Here is a 19,108-nt window from a genome sequence, read left to right as displayed (position 1 = left end):
AGGTCCTCACTCATTTGGAAAGATCAAGCAACTAATTATATAAATAAAAGTTTAGAGGTAAGAGTCACTTCCCTTGGGCAATGTCTCTCAAAATTAAAACCCCCATATCCTTTGAGCCAACTAGTCTACTTTTAGGATTTTTGTCTTGCTGACAGAATCTCACATATGAGAAATGATAGTTTATTCCTAGCAGCCTTGTATATAATACTGTGTAGTACCTTACCAATTTTTTTAAAAGTAAATAAACAGGGAAACATCGAGTGTGCAAAGTTGTTGCCATTTGTGTTAAACAATAAATTAAAAAAATAAATATGTGCATATAGAATATTTGTAGAAAGGGATATAAGAAATTATTAACAGAGGTTGCCTCTAGAGAGAGCAACTGGGTGGTTGGGGGGAAGGGATTGGGGGACACTTCTCACCACATTCTCCTGTGTCCAATTAAGAATTTTGTATCTTGTGAATGCATTACCTCTTTGTTTAAAAAAAATAATTTAAGTTTAAAAAAATTTCAATCCTTATAATTTAACCAAATAAAACATATTAGCTACACATGTTTTACTTATTAAGTGTTTTGCATTTCTTTATTTCTAATCAGGAAAAAACTGTATCCAGAGGCCTGATCTGGTCACAGAGTCCCATGTGCCCCCCAGCCCTCCTGCTGAGAGGAGCCTTTGGGAATTGTGATCGGGGACACTAGTGTGCTCATCCACACCTGATTTTCAGTTTCTGCTTCATAAACATGATCACAGAAGCACACACATGCTCCACATACTGTACCTGGCTCAGCTTGCCTTTCTCTTCAATGCAGGAGGCAGCTTTTTTCTGCGCTCTGTTTACTTCTGAAGCCAGCCTCATGATTGTCTCTCTGCTAGCTTTTGCCTCCATCTCATGGACATTTATAGTCTCTTCAAGAGCAACAATTTGTCCTTTCACAAATGCGTTTTCCTTGCACAGCTCTCCAAGCTGAAGAGAAAGCAATTACAGCTGTCCTGTAAAAATTAATAATTTCATACTACTCTCTCTAAGCAACTCTGATCTATGAACCCCCGTGATCACATTATCACATGAAAACAGTAAAGGCACTGTTCCTCCATCCACTCAAAAGATAACATTCTCAAAGGCAGCCTCTAAACTCTCTTGTTACGGGCAGACAGGATAGGTAAACTGAAATTAATCAAAAGGTAGCCACAAGGCAACAGTGATGAGCATTCAGCCAAAAGCTTTCAGACAGAACAGGCATCAGCAAGCCCCTGGCTGCTAAATACTCCAGGGATGGTGATGTTTCTACAGAGTTACAGCAGGAAAGCAAGGAAGTTCAATTCAGCCCACGTCCGCTGGCATCAACTGCTTATAAGGCATTACCTGGCACAGAGAAGAAATACAGAGAAGAAGGCAGGACTCTCTTTATTTCAAAAGAAAGTCCTTCTAATTAATATAAGCATAGAAAAAATCCTGAATAACATGCTCAAACAATGGTTATCATTGGGACTAGCTGGGCTTTTCACTCTTCATGTTGTGCATTTGAGAGGCTAGCTGGGAACATTAATAAGATCTGTATGATGCAGAAGGAGGGAAAATAAAACCAACTAGGCTCCTGGCTGTACCCAGGGAACCAGCCATGCAGACAGCTCAAGGATGCCCGTAGGAAGACCTGAAACTCCACGCGACATGGTCAGCGTGTGTGTTAGGACAATCTGGGGAAGCGACGCATCTTTAGCCTCAATAATTTGCCAACATGGTGCCCTGCTCCTGACTCAGGGCTGTTCCCTCTCTCTTGAACAGTTTTCCTTTCCAACATTATTTTATTAAAAAAAAAAAACTTTTTATTTTATATTGGAGTATAGTTGATTAATAATGTTGTAATAGTTTCCAGTGGACAGCAAAGGGACTCAGCCATATACATACACACGTATCCAATCTCCCCCTAAACTCCCTTCCACATAACATTGAGCAGAGTTCCCCGTGCTATACAGTGGTTCCAATATCCCTTAAAAGTCCCCATCCCAGAGGGCATACCTTAGCCAGTCTACCTAAACTAGCATCCCATGCCTCTAACTTGCTTCATGGTCTTTCCCTAGAACCTGATTTGTACTTCTTCACTGCACCTTTTACTCTGTGGGATAATATTGTATACTTATTTGTTTATTGCCTCTGCATCTTGACCCACAACAGTGGAAGCTCTTAGGCGGGCACAGACTCTGTCTTGTCTCATTCACAGCTGTATCCCAACACCCAGAATAGTGTCTATCACATAGTAATCACTCACTCAATATTCGGGAAGTGGATGGATGGATGTCAAATAAGTTCTTAGAAACCCCTTCTTTTCTACCATCTTTCCTTAGCGTGTGTGTATACATGTAGTCATGAGGTGAAAAGAATAAAGGAGTGGTTTTGAAACTGGAGTGGTTTGGGTAACCTCAGGGAACACCTAGTGAGTGTTGAAGGCAGCAGGCTTTTTACTCTTGACCAGTGATTTTTATGTAAGATGCGGAGCGGAAGCTCCCTGATGATCCAGTGGTTAAGAATTCACCATCCAAAGCAGGGTACATGGGTTAGAACCCTTGTCGAGGAGCATACCTTAGGGCAACTAAGCTCATGCACCACAACTAGAGAAGCCCCCATGCGCTTCAACAAAGACCCAGTGCAGCCAAAATATATAAATAAGGTGAGGACTTGCTCAGGTGATTGAGATGCTAAAGCTCTAGGGTCCTAGCATCTGTTTAAAAATATAGGCTATATTATCATTCAGGTACAGTGAGGCCAACAAATCAGGAGAGACTGAAAGAGAGTTTGTTGCTCCCAGTTCCTGAGAGGAGGGGGTACACCATGCCATGTAGGGCCACCCAGAGAGCACCAGGGCTGGGCAGGAGACAGAGGGAGCCAGGGTGAAAACATGTTTTCCCCAGGACGAAAGAGGTGACGCAGGGTAAGCAGGCTTCGGGTTGCCTCGTTTAATAATTCCAGTGGGTTCTGGAGTGTGGGAGCCATCTCTAGTCATCTGGCACCTGGTCCTGGGGTGATTGGCTGGATAGTGGCCCAGAGTGTAAAAACCTGGTAGAAAGAAGTGGTTGGGGTGGGGTGTGGGCTGCTCTGAGTTCGATGGTTTGCATAGGAAAGCTGTGCACCCAGAGAGTCATTTACTAGGAATTGGCTCACCCTGGCACCCAAGGTCAGCAAGGCCCCAGATGTCAAGGCATTAGAGGAACAGAGAATAAAAAGGTGAGGTTAATATGGTTTCAACACAGATTAGTACCTGGAGATCGCCTGTGAGGTGGGAAAGGGTGTCTTAAGGAAGAAGCATTTTAATTTTCTTCTCTTTTCCCCACCACTTGCTTTGAAGATAAGCTTCCAAACTACAGTGCAAAGTAGACTTTTACAGCCAGGCTTCCTGGTCACATGTTAGCAACAGGGAGGAGGAGAAAAAGCTGCATCTAGCACCTTGAGGGAACTAGATGGACCTAGGCCTGAGCAACCAAAACTCATCAGTGAGGTGGAACTTCCTGAAGTAAAATGCAATCATTTCACAGCTCTCACAGGGCACACACGGGATGTTTACTAATAAACCACAGAGGGGAGGCCTTTGAGAATGGCCATATCCCCAGTGTTCACGGCAGCACTATTCACAACAGCCAAGACATGGAAGCAACCTAAATGTCCATCAACAGAGGAATGGATAAAGAAGATGTGGCACATATATATATATATATAAGGAATATTACTCAGCCATAAAAAAGAATGAAATAATGCCATTTGCAGCAGCATGAATGGACCTAGAGGTTTTAACCCCTAGAGTCTGGGATTAACATAAACACACTACTGTATATAAAACAAGGACCTACTGTATAGCACAGAAAATTATACTCAATATTTTATAATAACTTATAAGGGAAAAGAATCTGAAAAAGAATATACACACACACACACACACACCCCCATATATGTAACTGAGTTATATGTATATGAATCACTTCACTGTACACTTGAAACTAACACAACATTGTAAATCAACTATACTTCAGTTTTAAAGAACAAATAAATAAAACATTGTTTTAAGAAAGAATGGCTGCATATGGAAAGCTATTCAGAAGCAAGGGTAGGTGCAGAGATATGGTGTCCATTCAAATACCATCAGGTTCCCTAATGAATCGCTACAGGCCGAGTGATATCATTAATTTCCATCTCCATGGCAACCTACCATCACAGCAGGATGTTTATTTTTTGGCTTTAGTGTAAAAGTAAAAAGTACTATAGAGCTCATCTTAACCTGATACACAAGTATCCCCCAAATGACACGCAACTGGTTCTGATTTTCAGTTGCGTGCATGTGTTTCTGACTGTACCTAAAACAAACAAAAGTCTTCCTAAAACATATGATTTAAATGAATAATTAATTTTATTTGACAATCTAAGTATATTTTAAGCAAAAAAATCAATCCCTTCTGGAGATTAAGTAGGTAAGTAAGGGTTGGTCACTCGGTCGTGTCAGGTCTTTGTGACCCCATGGACTAGAGCCCCCCAGGCTCTTCTATCCATGGCATTCTCCAGGCAAGAATACTGGAGTGGGTTGCCATTTTCTCCTCCAGGGGATCTTCCCAACACAGAGACTGAACCCGGGTCTCCTGCACTGCAGGCAGATTATTTACCATCTGAGCCAGAGAGAGCTTCTGGAGAAAAATGAATCCCAAATAATGCTAGAAAGAATCTTGGGATTGAGGCTCAGAGAGGTGGCATGGTTTTCCCAGGTCACATGGTTGGTTAAAGCTGTACTGGCTCCTGTCCTGTTCCCCTGCACCCCCAGACTTAACCTCAGCTCCTCCTTCATGGCACACATCAGAACGACCACCCAGCGGACAGTCGTTTTAGTCTTCATACAAGCACCTTGAGAATTAAATCTTCATCTGATGCTTTTTCATTCTTCTCTGGATCTAAGCAGTCACGAAGTTGAGCCAGAAATTCCTCATGTTTCCTGCAATTCTGTGAGACTTGATTCTTATTCTCCTCATTTTCCTTTAAACATTTTCTGTTGGTCAAATAAGATATAAGTTTTAACACCAAAGAAGATAACATTCATCAAAGTTCAGCACTTGAGCTCTCTGTTGGGAAATAGCCAATCATCATTTTCAACACAACATGGTTTCCCAGACACAGAGCACATAATTGTCTAAAAAGCCCAGTTAAAGGAGAGAAGTGGAAGCAACTCTGGAGCACCTAGACTTTGCAAAAACGTAGGAAGATCTTCATGTCATCTTAGCAAGGGAGACAGGTTATCTGCCTCCTGTCCTTGACCTTTTAGGATCTGCAGAAGTGGCAGGTGGTCCCCTAGATCAGGGGTCCCCGAGGTTGGGGACCAGTACCTGCTGTCAGATCAGTGGCAGCATTAGATTAGAAATGAAGTGCACTATAAATGCAATGTTCTTGAATCATCCTGAAACCACCCCCGATCCATGGAAAAACTATCTTCCATGAAATCGGTTTCTGGTGCCAAAAAGGTTGGAGACTGTTGTTCTAGATCAAACACGGATCCATGACTCTGTTGAGGCTTCATGGGGGAAGAAAGAAAGTGATGCTACAGTGGGTTTAGAGACCAAGCTTTGGTTACTATACAATGATCCATAAGGGTTACTTAGAGCATTCCTTGATTCATGGCCAAGGGTAAATATAATTTAAAAATACATCAGAAGCAGAGGATGTGCCCACCTCTAGAGAAGAGAGGTGTTCAGTCATCAGCAAAGATCACGATTAGTTTTTGCACATCTAGAATTTTTAAAGAGTATTGAAATGGGCCAATCAAGGAAAATCAGTCAATGTATGCCCTGCTGTGAATATTTTATTTCAAATCTCAGGCGGGTTTGCTGAAATAGCATGGTCTATTTCTAATGCTTTAAAGGTTAAAGACTAAGAGAACATTAAAAAAGACATATTTTAAAGGCAAATTAGAATTATTTCAATAATTTGTCATCATTTTTAGTACCCTAGATAATAAACATGATTATTGCTTCCCCTTTTTACCATTTTAAGTGTTTACAACAACACTCAAATGTTACTGCAAATTCTTTTACAAAATTCAAAGATTAACAAAGTATGTAATTGCATATACTCAAAATCATGCCATATTTCTATTTAGAAAAATGTATAACAATAAAAGACCAACATCAATATATCTCTTGAGTTCTCACTTTCAGCATATGAAAGGTAGTATGTATTCAGTCTCTCTAACTCATGAAAGTCATAGTAAATGCCATGGTTCTGATTGATTTATGTATGTGATTCAATACATTTACTCCACGATTTCAATCTTACTTCTCTATTCCAGGAACTTCTAAACTATTACCACTTCTATTTGCATTTCACTTTGACCTAACAAAGTTCCAGGCATCTACCATAAGGACATAATCATATAAATGTGAAAATATGAACACATATGGGTCCTCATTGCATCTTGGTTTACAATAATTTTTTGAGTGGAACTAACCTAAGTGTCTAAAGGAAACAACAAAAAGAACTGGTTAAGTAAATTATGATATTAACATGCAGTGGAATATTACCGGCCATTAAAAATTGATATCATGAAAGATTTTTTTAGTATCTATAACATATTATTCAGGAAAAATATTTCACTACATGATGTCATTTAAGTACAACTGTTTGAATATCTGTTCAACAAACTGTGAACTATAGTTTTTCTGGAATCATAAGGTTTTGAGTAATTTTCTTTTTGACACTGTACTATATCTTTAAGAACTCTCCTAAAATAACTATATCATCTTATTACTCATTTGTTTAATAAATATTTAATGTGCACTTACTATGCATCAGGCTCTGTTAAAGGTGCTAAAGATACAGTAGTAAATGAAAGAGATTAACATCCTTGCCCTCATGGGACTTATGTCCTAATTGGGAAGATGGACAATAATCAAAAAATAAATGTATGAAAAATATATAGTATATTATAGCGCTGAAGAGAAAGATTAAGCAGAAAAAGGAGTAAGAAACATTTAGGGGGAGTGGGGTAAAATTGGAGATGCAGACAAGGTTAGTGGCAATGGACACTAGTAAAAATTTAGATTTATTTTGATGGTAGAGATAAATGATGAGATTTACTGAAGCAACTAGGAAAGGAAAGCAAGGATGATCCAAGATTTTTGCCCTTATCAACTAGAGGAATGGAATTATCATTCAATGAGACTAGGAAAACCACAGGACAAATTTGTGGAAATATTAATTTGGACATATTAAGTTTGAGATGCCTGTTGGACATCCACGTGAAGATGCCCAGTAAGTCATAAGATATGCAGGTCTTATGAAGAAATGTGGGAGTCATGAGCATTTAGGTCATACTTTAAGTCATGAGACTGGATGAGAGCACTGAGAGAGTGGATTTGGATAGAAACAAGAAGAGAGTTCCCTGATAGCTCAGCTGGTAAAGAATCTGCCTGCAAGGCAGGAGACCCTGGTTCAATTCCTGGATCGGGAAGATCCCTGGGAGAAGGGATAAACTACCCACTCCAGTATTCTTGGGTTTCCCTTGTGGCTCAGCTGGTAAAGAATCCACCTGCAATGCGGGAGACCTGGGTTCGATCCCTGGGTTGGGAAGGTCCCCTGGAAAAGGTAAAGGCTACCCACTCTAGTATTCTGGCCTGGAGAATTCCATGGACTGTATAGTCCACGGGGTCACAAAGAGTTGGACACGACTGAGCGAGTTTCACTTTCAAGAAGACAGTCAAGGACTGAGCCCTACTCCAATACTTGGAAGTCAAGGAGATGAGGATAAAGCAAGAGATCATGACAGAGCAGCTAGGAAGGCAAGATCAAAAGCAGGCCTCCGCAGTGCCCTGGAAGCTAAAAGAAGAAAGTGGTTCAGGGGAAAAAACCAACTATTGACTGATGTACTGGAAGATCAGATAAGACTGATCATTTAATTTGCAGTGTGCAGTCACTGGTCACCTTAATGAGTGGCTTCAGTGGAGTAGATCTGAAACAGGAGAGAAATTGGCACAGTGAGTACATACAAACATGTTTAAGGAGTTCTGCTCTAAAGGGAAGGAAAGAAAGAGGACAGGAGCTGGAAGCACTGGGTTTTTGTTTTTAAACTTTTTAAGATGAAATAAGTAAAACAAATACCAAGTGTTTTATTAATAAAGTGATTTAAGTTATTATACACAGAATTATAAAGTATATTTTAAGAACAGTTAGCTCCCAATTTTATCTCAATAATCACCTTTTGGCAGAACTACATGTAGAAAACCTAGATTTCCTGAGTTCTCTGCATAAACCGGCAATAAAACTTAATGAGGAGTGTTAAGGGTGGTCTGGGGCGTTCTGGGCTTCTGAGGTATTTTTATAACTTGCTTCTGAATAAACCCCTCCCTCTGTGTACTATTCCACAACCTCCAGTTAAACCTCTACTTAGAGGAAATCTTCCAAATTATATATGTGTGTGTGTGTGTGTGTTTGTGTATGATTTTTTTTTTCCAAGTTGAGTTTCAGGGCCAAATAATGCAAAATGCCAGTACCTTCAAAGGCATATCCTGCTATTGAGAAATATATTGAAATATCCTTACTGTAATTTTTCGTCCAGTTCTACCACTTTCTTCTTTAACTCTTGGTTCTCCTTGATTGCAGATTGAGCTGTGATTTCAGTTCTAATTTTAGAAGTGGAGAGAGCCGCTGATTCTTCCTCTAGTTCTTGAACTCTGTCCCTCAGAGAGATGAGGAGAGACGATTTTCTGGCATTGTTTTCTTTGTAGCTCTCCATCTCAGCTTTCAATTCTTGACAGGAAACTTCTTTAGAAAGCAGCTTGGATCGCAGTTCTCGAAGCTGACATGGAAAAGAAGTAAAAAGAGGGAAAAGATTTCAAGGATATAAGTTTGAAGTACCTTGAAAAAAAAAACCCAAATCATAATTTAAAATTTCAGTTTTTTATTCATGACTTCAGCCAACTTTACTTTCTTTTTTCATATTTGCTTCTGTATTACCAGATGGGAAATTAGGCTTAAATAGTGGGCCCTCTTATTCTTTTTCAAAAAACTATTGAGCAATGTTTTTTCTTTTTTAATTGGAGGATGATTACTTTACAATATTGTGATGGTTTCTGCCATACATCGACATGAATCAGCCACGGGTGCACAGGTGTCCCCCCGATCCTGAACCTCCCCTCCCACCTTCCTCCCCACACCATCCCTCTGGGTTGTCCCAGAGCACCAGCTTTGAGTGTCCTGCTTCATGCATCAAACTTGCGCTGGTCATATGTAAAATACATATGATAATATACATGTTTCAATGCTCTTCTCTCAGATGATCCCACCCTCGCCCTCTCCCACAGAGTCCAACAGTCTGTTCTTCACATCTGCGTCTCTTTTGCTGCCTTGCACGTAGGATTGTTTGCTACTGTCTTTCTAAATTCCATATTTATGCATTAATATACTGTATTGGTGTTTCTCTTTCTGACTCACTTCACTCTGTATAACAGGCTCCAGTTTCATCCACCTCATTAGAACTGACTCAAATGTATTCTTTTTATAGTTGAGTAATATTCCACTGTGTATATGCACCACAATTTCCTTATCCATTCGTCTGCCGATGAACATCTAGGTTGCTTCCATGTCCCAACCATTGTAAACAGTGCTGCAATGAACACTGGGGTACATATGTCTCCTTAAATTCTGGTTTCCTCAGAAACCAGTGCAGTGTGTATGCTCAGCAGTGGGACTGCTGGGTCTTAGGAAGTTCTGTTTCCAGGCAAAAAACTATTGAGCAATGTCCTGTGATGAATGAGTCTCACTCAAGAGACAGGTGTGGTGTATTTTGCAAAAAGGAATAAAAATATTTTGCAATGGAAACTCATTTTCTAAATCTGTATTACTGCTATTGCTGCTGCTGCTGAAACAAGGAAGCTACAGGTAGGCTATTTGTAATTTCATGGCCACGACCCTTTCACAAGTCAATACAGACTATTCAATATATTACAGAATTTCTTTCCCAGCCTTCTGGACATTTATTGAGAGGGATAAAGAAAAACAATATTAAGATTTCTGAAAAAAATATAGGAGAAAAGGAAAATCACTATAGGACTTATACAAAAGAAACACACTAACTTTTCTCTCACACTAGAATGCTGAACATAGTATGTGCCTTATAAGATATCAGATCCACCCCATTAGAAAACTTTATGAATATGTATACTTTTTGAAGGGCTTTCCTGGTGGCTCAGACGGTAAAGAATCTGCCTGCAAAAAAAAAAAAAAAAGAATCTGCCTGCAATGCAGGAGATCTGGGTTCAATCTCTGGACTGAGAAGATCTCCCAGAGAAGGGAATAGCTACTCACTCCAGTATCCTTGCCTGGAGAATCCCATGGACAGACGAGCCTGGAGGACTACAGTCCATGGAGTTGCAAAGAGTCCAACATGACTGAGCGACTTTCATTATACTATGCTACTACTACTATACTTTTTGGAACTATGAGTATGCATACTATGAGTATGCCTACATTTATTCACATACACATACACACACATTATCAACTCATTTTTCAATGGGAGCCTGACAGTCCAGTGAGACTGTCAGTTACCTCACAGGCAACCCTAGGATTCCTCAGGGCCACTAGTCTATAAGCACAGTGAGTCTAGCAAGAATTTCCTAGAAACTCCACAATAGACCAGATCCAGCCCCAAGGGTAGATGGATCTTGGTCACCTTCGTAGAACCTTCCTCAGGCAAGCAGAGCCACCACAAAAAAGAGAGGCAGATTTCCACCCCTAGAATTGCAGATTGCAAGCAATCGACCTTAAAGAAAGCTTCTCCCAGGGATGCTAAGAGCCCTCCAAACCCCATGTGGCCCCCCAAGTACCCAGGTACCCCAGGTACTCTCAGGAAGGACACCTCCCCTGAGAGCCAGAATCCAGCCCAGGCCACCTCGCCTCCCAGCCCAGCAAATGCACAGCCTTTCAGGAATTCTCCCCAACCAGAAGGTACTAGTAGTCGCTTCAGTCGCTTCCAACTCTGCAACCCCGTGGACTCCACCAGGCTCCTCTGTCCATGGGATTCTCCAGGAAAGAATACTGGAGTGGGTTGCTGTTTCCTTTTCCAGGGACTCTTCCTGACCTTGGAATCAAACCCGAGGCTTACCTCTCCTGCACTGGCGGTGGATTCTTTACCACTGAGCCACCAGGGAAGCCAGCCAGAGGTTTGGGGCACAGTAAGAGAAAAAGAGAACAAACTTTGCCCGTGTCTCTTTATCCTGTTTCTAATCACCTCTGTACTCTGCTTTGCTCCACGGGAAGCTAACAAGGCCCGTTTGTGAGTAATGAAGACACAGATTCTCACCTCAGACTGAGCAGATTCAAATTTGACCAGCGTTGCTGCAAGTTCACTTCGGGCAGCCTCGGCCACATTCCGATAGTGGTTTAACTGCTCCCGAGTGACCGGGGCTTCCAAGAGATGATCATAAGCTTCCTGATAGGGTTCCCCAAAAGACAAAATACACAGAAGAGAGTTAAACAATCTTTTCCGTGCAGCTGTGCAAAGCAAGATTAGTACAGAAGCATTCTTTGTTATCCAAATATGTTGGAAAGGCTGCTCAGAGAAGGGTTTGGTTCAGATTATTTCATTCTCCTTCTCAAAATTCTAACTGAGGGAGGAGGCAGCCTGGGAACAAATGATAGGGTCCCCCAGGAATGAATGATAGCTCCCCCCAGATAGTAGCGGGCATTGGCATTTAAGAGTTGGCCTTTGCCAGGATTTCCCTGGTGGTCCAATGGTCAAGACTGTGCTTTCACTGCAGGGGGCACAAGTTCAATCCCTAGTTGGGGAACTAAGATCCACCAAGCTGTGTGAAGAGTTGGTCTTTGCCATTTTACAGAGTTTTCCTTCCACCCTACTCCAGTGCTATTTGACCTCTGACCAGAACAGATAGAACTGACAAAGAGCCACCAGATGTTAAGCTTGAGGCAGTTTTCATAGTTCTTCTGTTTCCAGACTACAAAGATTATCAACTCATCTCTGGGCTGTTGAATAAAGTGTTTATCAATGAGACCATGTGATTTAAGTGTAGAAGTCTGTCTCCCTCATAATTACCCACAATGCCATCTACTTTCAATCTCATCACCTGTCTTGGGATCATGAAGCTGACTCAGACGAATGCCTGAGGCCAGAGACAGTGGTGGTACCTGGAGATCTTCTCCACCCAGAAGGGAAGAGCTCCCAGCTCCACTGATGGCTGCCAGTGCAAAAATAGGGATCTCAGCATGGCCTGATTATTCTAATTTTTCAAGACAAGTCCTACATCCAGACTTTTAAAATTTTTTTATTTATTTATTTTTGGCTGTGCTGGGTCTTTGTCATAGCAAGCAGGGGCTATTCTCTGGTTGCAGTGCCTAGGTTTCTCATTGCAGTGGCTTCTCTTGTTGCAGACCAAGGGTTCTAGGGCACAGGGGCTGCAGTAGTTGCGGTTCCCAGGCTCTAGAGCACAGGCTTAATAGGTATGGCACACAGGCTTAGCTGCTTCGCAGCACGTGGGATCTTCCAGGACCACGGATTGAACCCGTGTCTCCCGCATTGGCAGGCAGATTCTTTACCACTGAGCCACCAGGGAAGTCCTATCCAGACTTTCTGAAGTAATAAAAAAAAGTCCCAGATTTTGCAACTGGGCAACTAATTTAAATGTTTCAAAAAAAAAAAAATAAGATCCCAATAAACACATCTGCAGAAGAGATTTGATGGGTTTGGACTGTAGGTCTGCATCTGTAACCTCTGGTTCTGTTCCTGTCCTGCTTGTGCCATAACATCTGCCTCCTGCAAGAATTATTCTCGAGTTTGGACAGACATCCACTTCTATGAAGTTTCCAGGGCTTGTGGTCTTTGTGAAAGACATACAGGAAAGCCATTCATTTTTGAAGGAATATGAAAGAGGTCATATAAAGGAGGGTTTCCCTGGAATATCTAGTGTCCTCAGGGGCCACATCAGTAAAACCTGCTAATGACTCTGCCTGGCTACGGAACTGCTGAAGACTACTGTTTGGAAATACTCATGAACGCAAAAGTCATCTTAAAGCCCTGAATTTCATAACAAGCGTTGTCATGACTAGTGTGTTTCAATGCACAAGATGCCAAACAAAACCTTCAGTGCACTTAGTAACAGGAGGTGTTTGCCAGTCACAACACACCCAAGAAGATGGTAGGTATGTACTCCTGGGGTGAAAGCATAAAGTGTTTAACTGCATCTATCAAGAGAACCACATCCTGTCAGCCTCACTCAGTATTCAGATGGAATTTCTCCACGCCAAGCACTCCAGCCATGTTTCCAAAACAGGACATGTGAGGACCTAGGTCACTCACAAGATGTTGGAACTATAGCATGCCTGGCACACCATTTTCTAAAATTCCTTAGGGAAATAAGTTTCTCAATGACGACGATTATTTCTTTCATTGACTAACATGATTTTTTTAGGATGTTACATAGTCACATTACAATTTTATCTCTCTTTCTCATGAAAAATATTGTGTCTGTTGGCCATAACAGTAAGAGCCCCTGAGACCTTTATCTGAAGAGATTACAATGAAATGCAGAGTACCACCAGAAACATTAGCATCTTCACACGCTCACGGGCAAAAGAAACTACACATTAAGATATTATTACCTCTAACACTGGAGCAGGGCCTCCAGGAGGAAGACTCTTGATTACTGAGTTTAGAAGACAGTTGTCCTTTAGTTGCTAAATTGTGTCTGACTCTTTTGTGACCCCATGGATTGTAACCTTCCAGGCTCCTTTGTCCATGGGATTTTCCAGACAAGAATACTGGAGTGGGTTGCCATTTCCTCCTCCAGGGGATCTTTCCAACCCAGAGATCAAGCCTGCAGATCCTGCATGGCAGGAGGGTTCTTTATCACTGAGCCACCTGGGAAGCCCTTAGAAGACAGTTGCTGGGTCTAAATCACCTTTCAAAGTCCAGCAGACTCGAGACTGTTTATCAGCAAACGTTTACGAAAAGCCTATTCTGGGTCAGACACTGAGCTTACCTAGGGAGTATTCCACAGAAATCATTCCCTCAAGACACTCAGAGGTAGCTTGAAATGAGAAGAAATGCACAGCAGCATGAGAGGATTACAAGGATAAGGAAAAACAATATGAAAACTCAAAGAAGAACACATGAATTTATTTATGCCTACTCATTTCCTCTTAGCCCTTCCTTCTCTGTCCCATAGACCTTTACGTAGTGTTCTTTATGTTTAGCCTGAGTTTCTCCTCTTTTTTTAAATTTTTTTACTGAAGGATAATTGCTTTGCAGAATTTTGTTGTTTTCTGTCAAACCTCAACATGAATCAGCCATAGGTATACATATATCCCCTCCCTTCTGAACCTCCCTCTCATCTCCCTCCCCATCCCAACCCTCTAGGCTGATACAGAGCCCCTGTTTGAGTTTCCTGAGCCAAACAGCAAATTCCCGTGGGCTATCTATTTTGCATATGGTAATGTAAGTTTCCATGTTACTCTTTCCATACATCTCACCCTCTCCTCCCCTCTCCCCATGTCCTCTATGTCTGTTTCTCCATTGCTGCCCCATAAATAAATTCTTCAGAACCATTTTTCTAGATTCCATATATGTGCATTAGAAGAGGATATTTATCTTTCTCTTTCTGACTCACTTCACTCTGTATAATAGGTTCTAGATTCATCCACCTCATCAGAACGGACTCAAATGTCTTCTTTTTTATGGCTGGGAAATATTCCATGGTGTATATGTACCAAACTTCTTTATCCATTCATCTGTCAATGGGCATCTAGGTTGCTTCCATGTTCTAGCCATCCTGAATAGCGCTGCAATGAACAGTGGGATACATGGGTCTTTTTCAACCCTGGTTTCCTCAGGGTATATGCCTAGGAATGCGATGGCTGGGTTATATGGTGGTTTTTTCCAGTAGTCATGTATGGATATGAGAGTTGGACTATAAAGAAAGTTGAGCACCAAAAAATTGATGCTTTTGAACTGTGGTGTTGGAGAAGACTCTTGAGAGTCCCTTGGACTGCAAGGAGATCCAACCAGTCCATCCTAAAGGAGATCAGTCCTGGGTGTTCATTGGAAGGACTGGTGCTGAAGCTGAAACTCCAATACTTTGGCCACCTGATGTGAAGAACTGACTCATTGGAAAAGACCCTGATGCTGGGAAAGATTGAAGGCAAGAGAAGAAGGGGACAACAGACGATGAGATGGCTGGATGGCATCACCGACTCAATGGACATGAGTTTGAGTAAACTCTGGGAGTTGGTGATGGACAGGGAGGCCTGGCGTGCTGCAATCCATGGGATCGCAAAGAGTCAGACACAACTGAAGTGAACTGAACTGAATGGTGGTTTTATTCCTAGTTTTTTAAGGAATCTCCATAATGCCTTCCATAGTGGCTGTATCAGTTTACATTCCCACCAACAGTGCAAGAGCACCCCCTTTTCTCCACACCCTCTCCAGCATTTATTATTTGTAGACTTTTTGAGGATGGCCATTCTGACCGGTGTGAGGTGATATCTCATTGTGGTTTTGATTTACATTTCTCTAATAATGAGCGATGTTGAGTATCTTTTCATGTGTTTGTTAGCCATCTGTATGCCTTCTTTGGAGAAATGTCTGTTTAGGTCTTTTTCCTACTTTTTGATTAGGTTGTTTGTTTTCCTGGTATTGAGTTGTATGAGCTGCTTGTATATTCTGGAAACTAATCTTCTGTCAGTTGTTTCATTTGCTATTATTTTCTCCCATTCTGAGGGTTGTCTTTTCACCTTGCTTATAGTTTCCTTTGCTGTGCACTGAGTTTCTCCTTTGACCTAAGTTGTTTTAAGCGCTTCACTGTGTTTGTGGCTTTCTGTTCTCAGAATTTGTTATGATGTCTGTTTTATCACACTATGCTCAGACAACCCATCTTCATTCTGGGCTGACATCCACAGGTACATCAGTGGAATGGACCAGTCTCCATTCAGAACTGGGTCCATTCAAACTGGAAGACTGCCCTTCTTAGACCAGCCATGACACATTTTCACCATCTTCCTGGTCTCGATTATTTCTACTTCAAGGAATTCAAGGTTTTTGCGAATGTTCAGTTTTATGAACATCCAGTGGGTGGTTAAAAAGAAGATACAGGATTTCCCTGGTGGTCCAATGGTTAACACTCCACGTTTCCAATGCAGGACGCACGAGTTCAATCTCTCATTGGGGAACTAAGATCCCACAGGTTATGGGACAGGGCCAAAATAAATAGATAAATAAAATAAAAAGAAGGTATATTCTCGTAGTTACAGATGGAGAAAACAAGCTTATGGTTACCAGGGGGTAAGGTGTGGGGGGATAAATTGGGAGATTGGAATTGACATATACATACTACTATATGTATGAAATAGATAACAACCTACTATATCATACTCTATAATGACCTATATGAGCAAAGACTCTAAAAAGAGTTGATACATGTATATGTTTAACTGATTCACTTGGCTCTACAGCAGAAACTAACAGAACATTGTAAATCAACTACGCTTTAATAAAATTTTTTCAAGTACTACAAAAAATAAAAAGGAGGTATAGTCTCTATCTTTGGAGCTTCAAGTTCAATATGTATTAATTCGTTCTACTTTGCTCATCATTTTTAATCAGGCATTTCTAGTCTTATCTATTTCTATCCTTTTACTTGATCATGGCTCGAGAAAAGTGAGTTAAAGCCTCTTACTGCTACTGTAATTCTCTGCCACCTTGTAGCACTTGTTTTCTTGCTTAATGGAATCTAGTACTGTTTGACTTGCTACAAAGATTCAGAAATTGCATATAGTTGTTGTAAATTATACCACGTAGCAGCATAATGTGCCATTATCTATCTCACTTAACTGTTTCTGCTCATAATTCAGCCCTTTCTGGTACAGAGATCATGATCCCGAATTTCTTTTTGTTTGTATCTGACTATACATACCTCTGTTCCGGCTTTTAATTTTCAACCTTTCTGTATCACTTCGTCTCAGATGTAAAGAAAGCTGGTTAAGCCCTCTGGATACCTTCTCAATCACAGTATATCTATTAAAATTTAAATGTAAACACTATGACCCAGCAGTTCTACCTCTTAATTATCTCCCCTTGAAAAACAATCATATATGTGCATAACAGTAGGTCTTAGGATGCTTATCACACCATGATCGGTTATGGGTAATAACAAAAAAGAGAGGAGGGGTGAAACATACAAATTCCCATCAACAAGGCAATTGTTGAAAAAGGCACTCCTATACTATGAATACTAGGCAATAAGCAGTAGGCAACTCCCCTGTATGTTTGGGCATAAGCATATCTCCAAGATACACCACTGGAAAAAAGTAAGAAAGTATAGATCCATAGTTTGACACTTTTTTTTTTTTTCATAAAACAGACAAGGAGGGAAAGTACTGTCTTTTCTGCAAATATATTTAGAGAAGAAAAAAAGGTCTGAAGGAACACACATCAGCTATATAACAATCCTTATCTCTGAGGCTGACAGTAATATTGGAGCTGGGGAGGGGAATGGCTTTGGTTTCTTTTCAAGAAGGTATATTTATGCATTAATTACACAATTAAACATAATTAAAAGAAAAGAAAATTACTGGGAAGAAATGTTACTAAGGTTATCTTTCAGTCATAGAACCACATTTATTTTCTTCTTTATTACATTTTTATATTTCCTAGGTCTTTTACAGTGACTGTGCATTAATTTCATAATCAGAGTAAATATCTCCCCCTTAAATGAGGAAAAAAAAAAAAGGAACAAGGACAAGAATGCACAAAAATCACAAATTCTGCCATGCAGTGTCTTTAAGGAGAACACTGGGACAAAGAAACACCAGTAGCATAGGGATGGAAATGTTCATGAGGCCAGACACCTCAGGGTTTTGCTCTTTTAATTAAGCTTCCCTAGAGTTAATAAAATTTTTGGAAAATTTTTCTATCAATATTAAATAATCTTCACTTTAACAAAAAAACTAATTTTACCCTAATTTCAAAGTGGCAAGATTAAAACTCACCCATTTGTCCTCATATGAGGACACTCTAAGTTATTAGGTCTCCCAGCCAATCCAAGAAGCAATTTCACATTAATTTTAGAAAGCCAACTACCTCTGATTTGATTCAGCTACTGATATTATGATAATGATTGAAATTGCCTCGCAGGGTGGCTCATTGGCTTTTCAGAATAAAGGATGGTTTCAAAGCTCAAAGGCAAAAAGAAGAGATCAGCTTATTCATAACTTGGTACACAATGTGTCCAATTATCCGGCCTGAGGACAATGCCTTGGGCCAGTCTTGCTTCTGCGGTACTTAGTTGTCTTATTTTCCCATGGACAGGGAAAGAAAAGAGAGAGAGTGAAGAAAATCACTGCCTACCTCTGACACACAAAAGTACCTAAATCCATTCCTATCTTTCCATCTCATAACCAGTCTCCTCTTTGTTCCAGCATTATTCCATACCACAGTGCACAACTGTGTCACTGAGGCACTTTCACAGGGGAATGCTTCCTTGGTCTCTCTTTTTCTATCACCTTCCCTCTCTCGCCCCTTCTCTCTTCTAGCCTCTAGGGCTGCCCCAGTGAGCAATCCTCGCTAAGACTCTCTCCCCTACTCTCCAACTTCTTCCCCTCACGTCGTTTCTTCCCTAATTTACGATGAGTAACTTAAGTACCACAAACTGTATTTAAGGGCTTCCCTGGTGGTTCAGCAGTAAAGAATACACCTGCCAATGCAGGAGACACGGGTTCGATCTCTGCGTCCAGAAGCTCCCCTGGAGAAGGAAATGGCAACCCACTGCCCACTCTTCTTGCCTGAAAAATCCCATAGGCAGAGGAGCCTGGCAGGCTACAGTCCACAGGGTCACAAAAGAGTCAGACTCGGCTTAGGGACTAAACATCATCAACAAACTGCATTTCTCCAACCAACGCCAGTTCTGACTACTTATCAGTTCTTCTCCAGACTGTGAAGGACTTTCCTGCTGTTCTTTCTTACATCTGCATTTGGTTTCTGGGTTTTCCTAAGTGCTTGCCAGGGACAGTGTGATGGGTATGGAATTTGGGAAATAAATCTGTGTGTCGTCATCTTAGCAGTTGTGGAAGAAATTTT

The 19,108-nt window shown here is 41.0% G+C and overlaps 1 protein-coding gene across 6 annotated transcripts in view; it reads right to left on the bottom strand.

Annotated features, from left to right (window-relative positions):
• CCDC170 (coiled-coil domain containing 170) overlaps positions 1-19,108 on the bottom strand; it is an 88,787-nt gene that overhangs the window by 49,344 nt on the left and 20,335 nt on the right. For all 6 annotated transcript variants that reach the window (XM_043457184.1, XM_043457182.1, XM_043457186.1 and 3 more), the window contains exons 2-5: positions 11,327-11,455; positions 8,565-8,821; positions 4,882-5,023; positions 781-966 (exon numbers count right to left, since the gene is read on the bottom strand). In XM_043457184.1, coding sequence (XP_043313119.1) covers positions 781-966; positions 4,882-5,023; positions 8,565-8,821; positions 11,327-11,455 — 714 coding nt within the window. The remainder of the gene's footprint in view (positions 1-780; positions 967-4,881; positions 5,024-8,564; positions 8,822-11,326; positions 11,456-19,108) is intronic.

Source organism: Cervus canadensis, chromosome 33 (genome assembly GCF_019320065.1).
Source record: "Cervus canadensis isolate Bull #8, Minnesota chromosome 33, ASM1932006v1, whole genome shotgun sequence".
NCBI lineage: Eukaryota > Metazoa > Chordata > Mammalia > Artiodactyla > Cervidae > Cervus > Cervus canadensis.
This window is presented reverse-complemented; position numbering and strand designations above follow the sequence as displayed.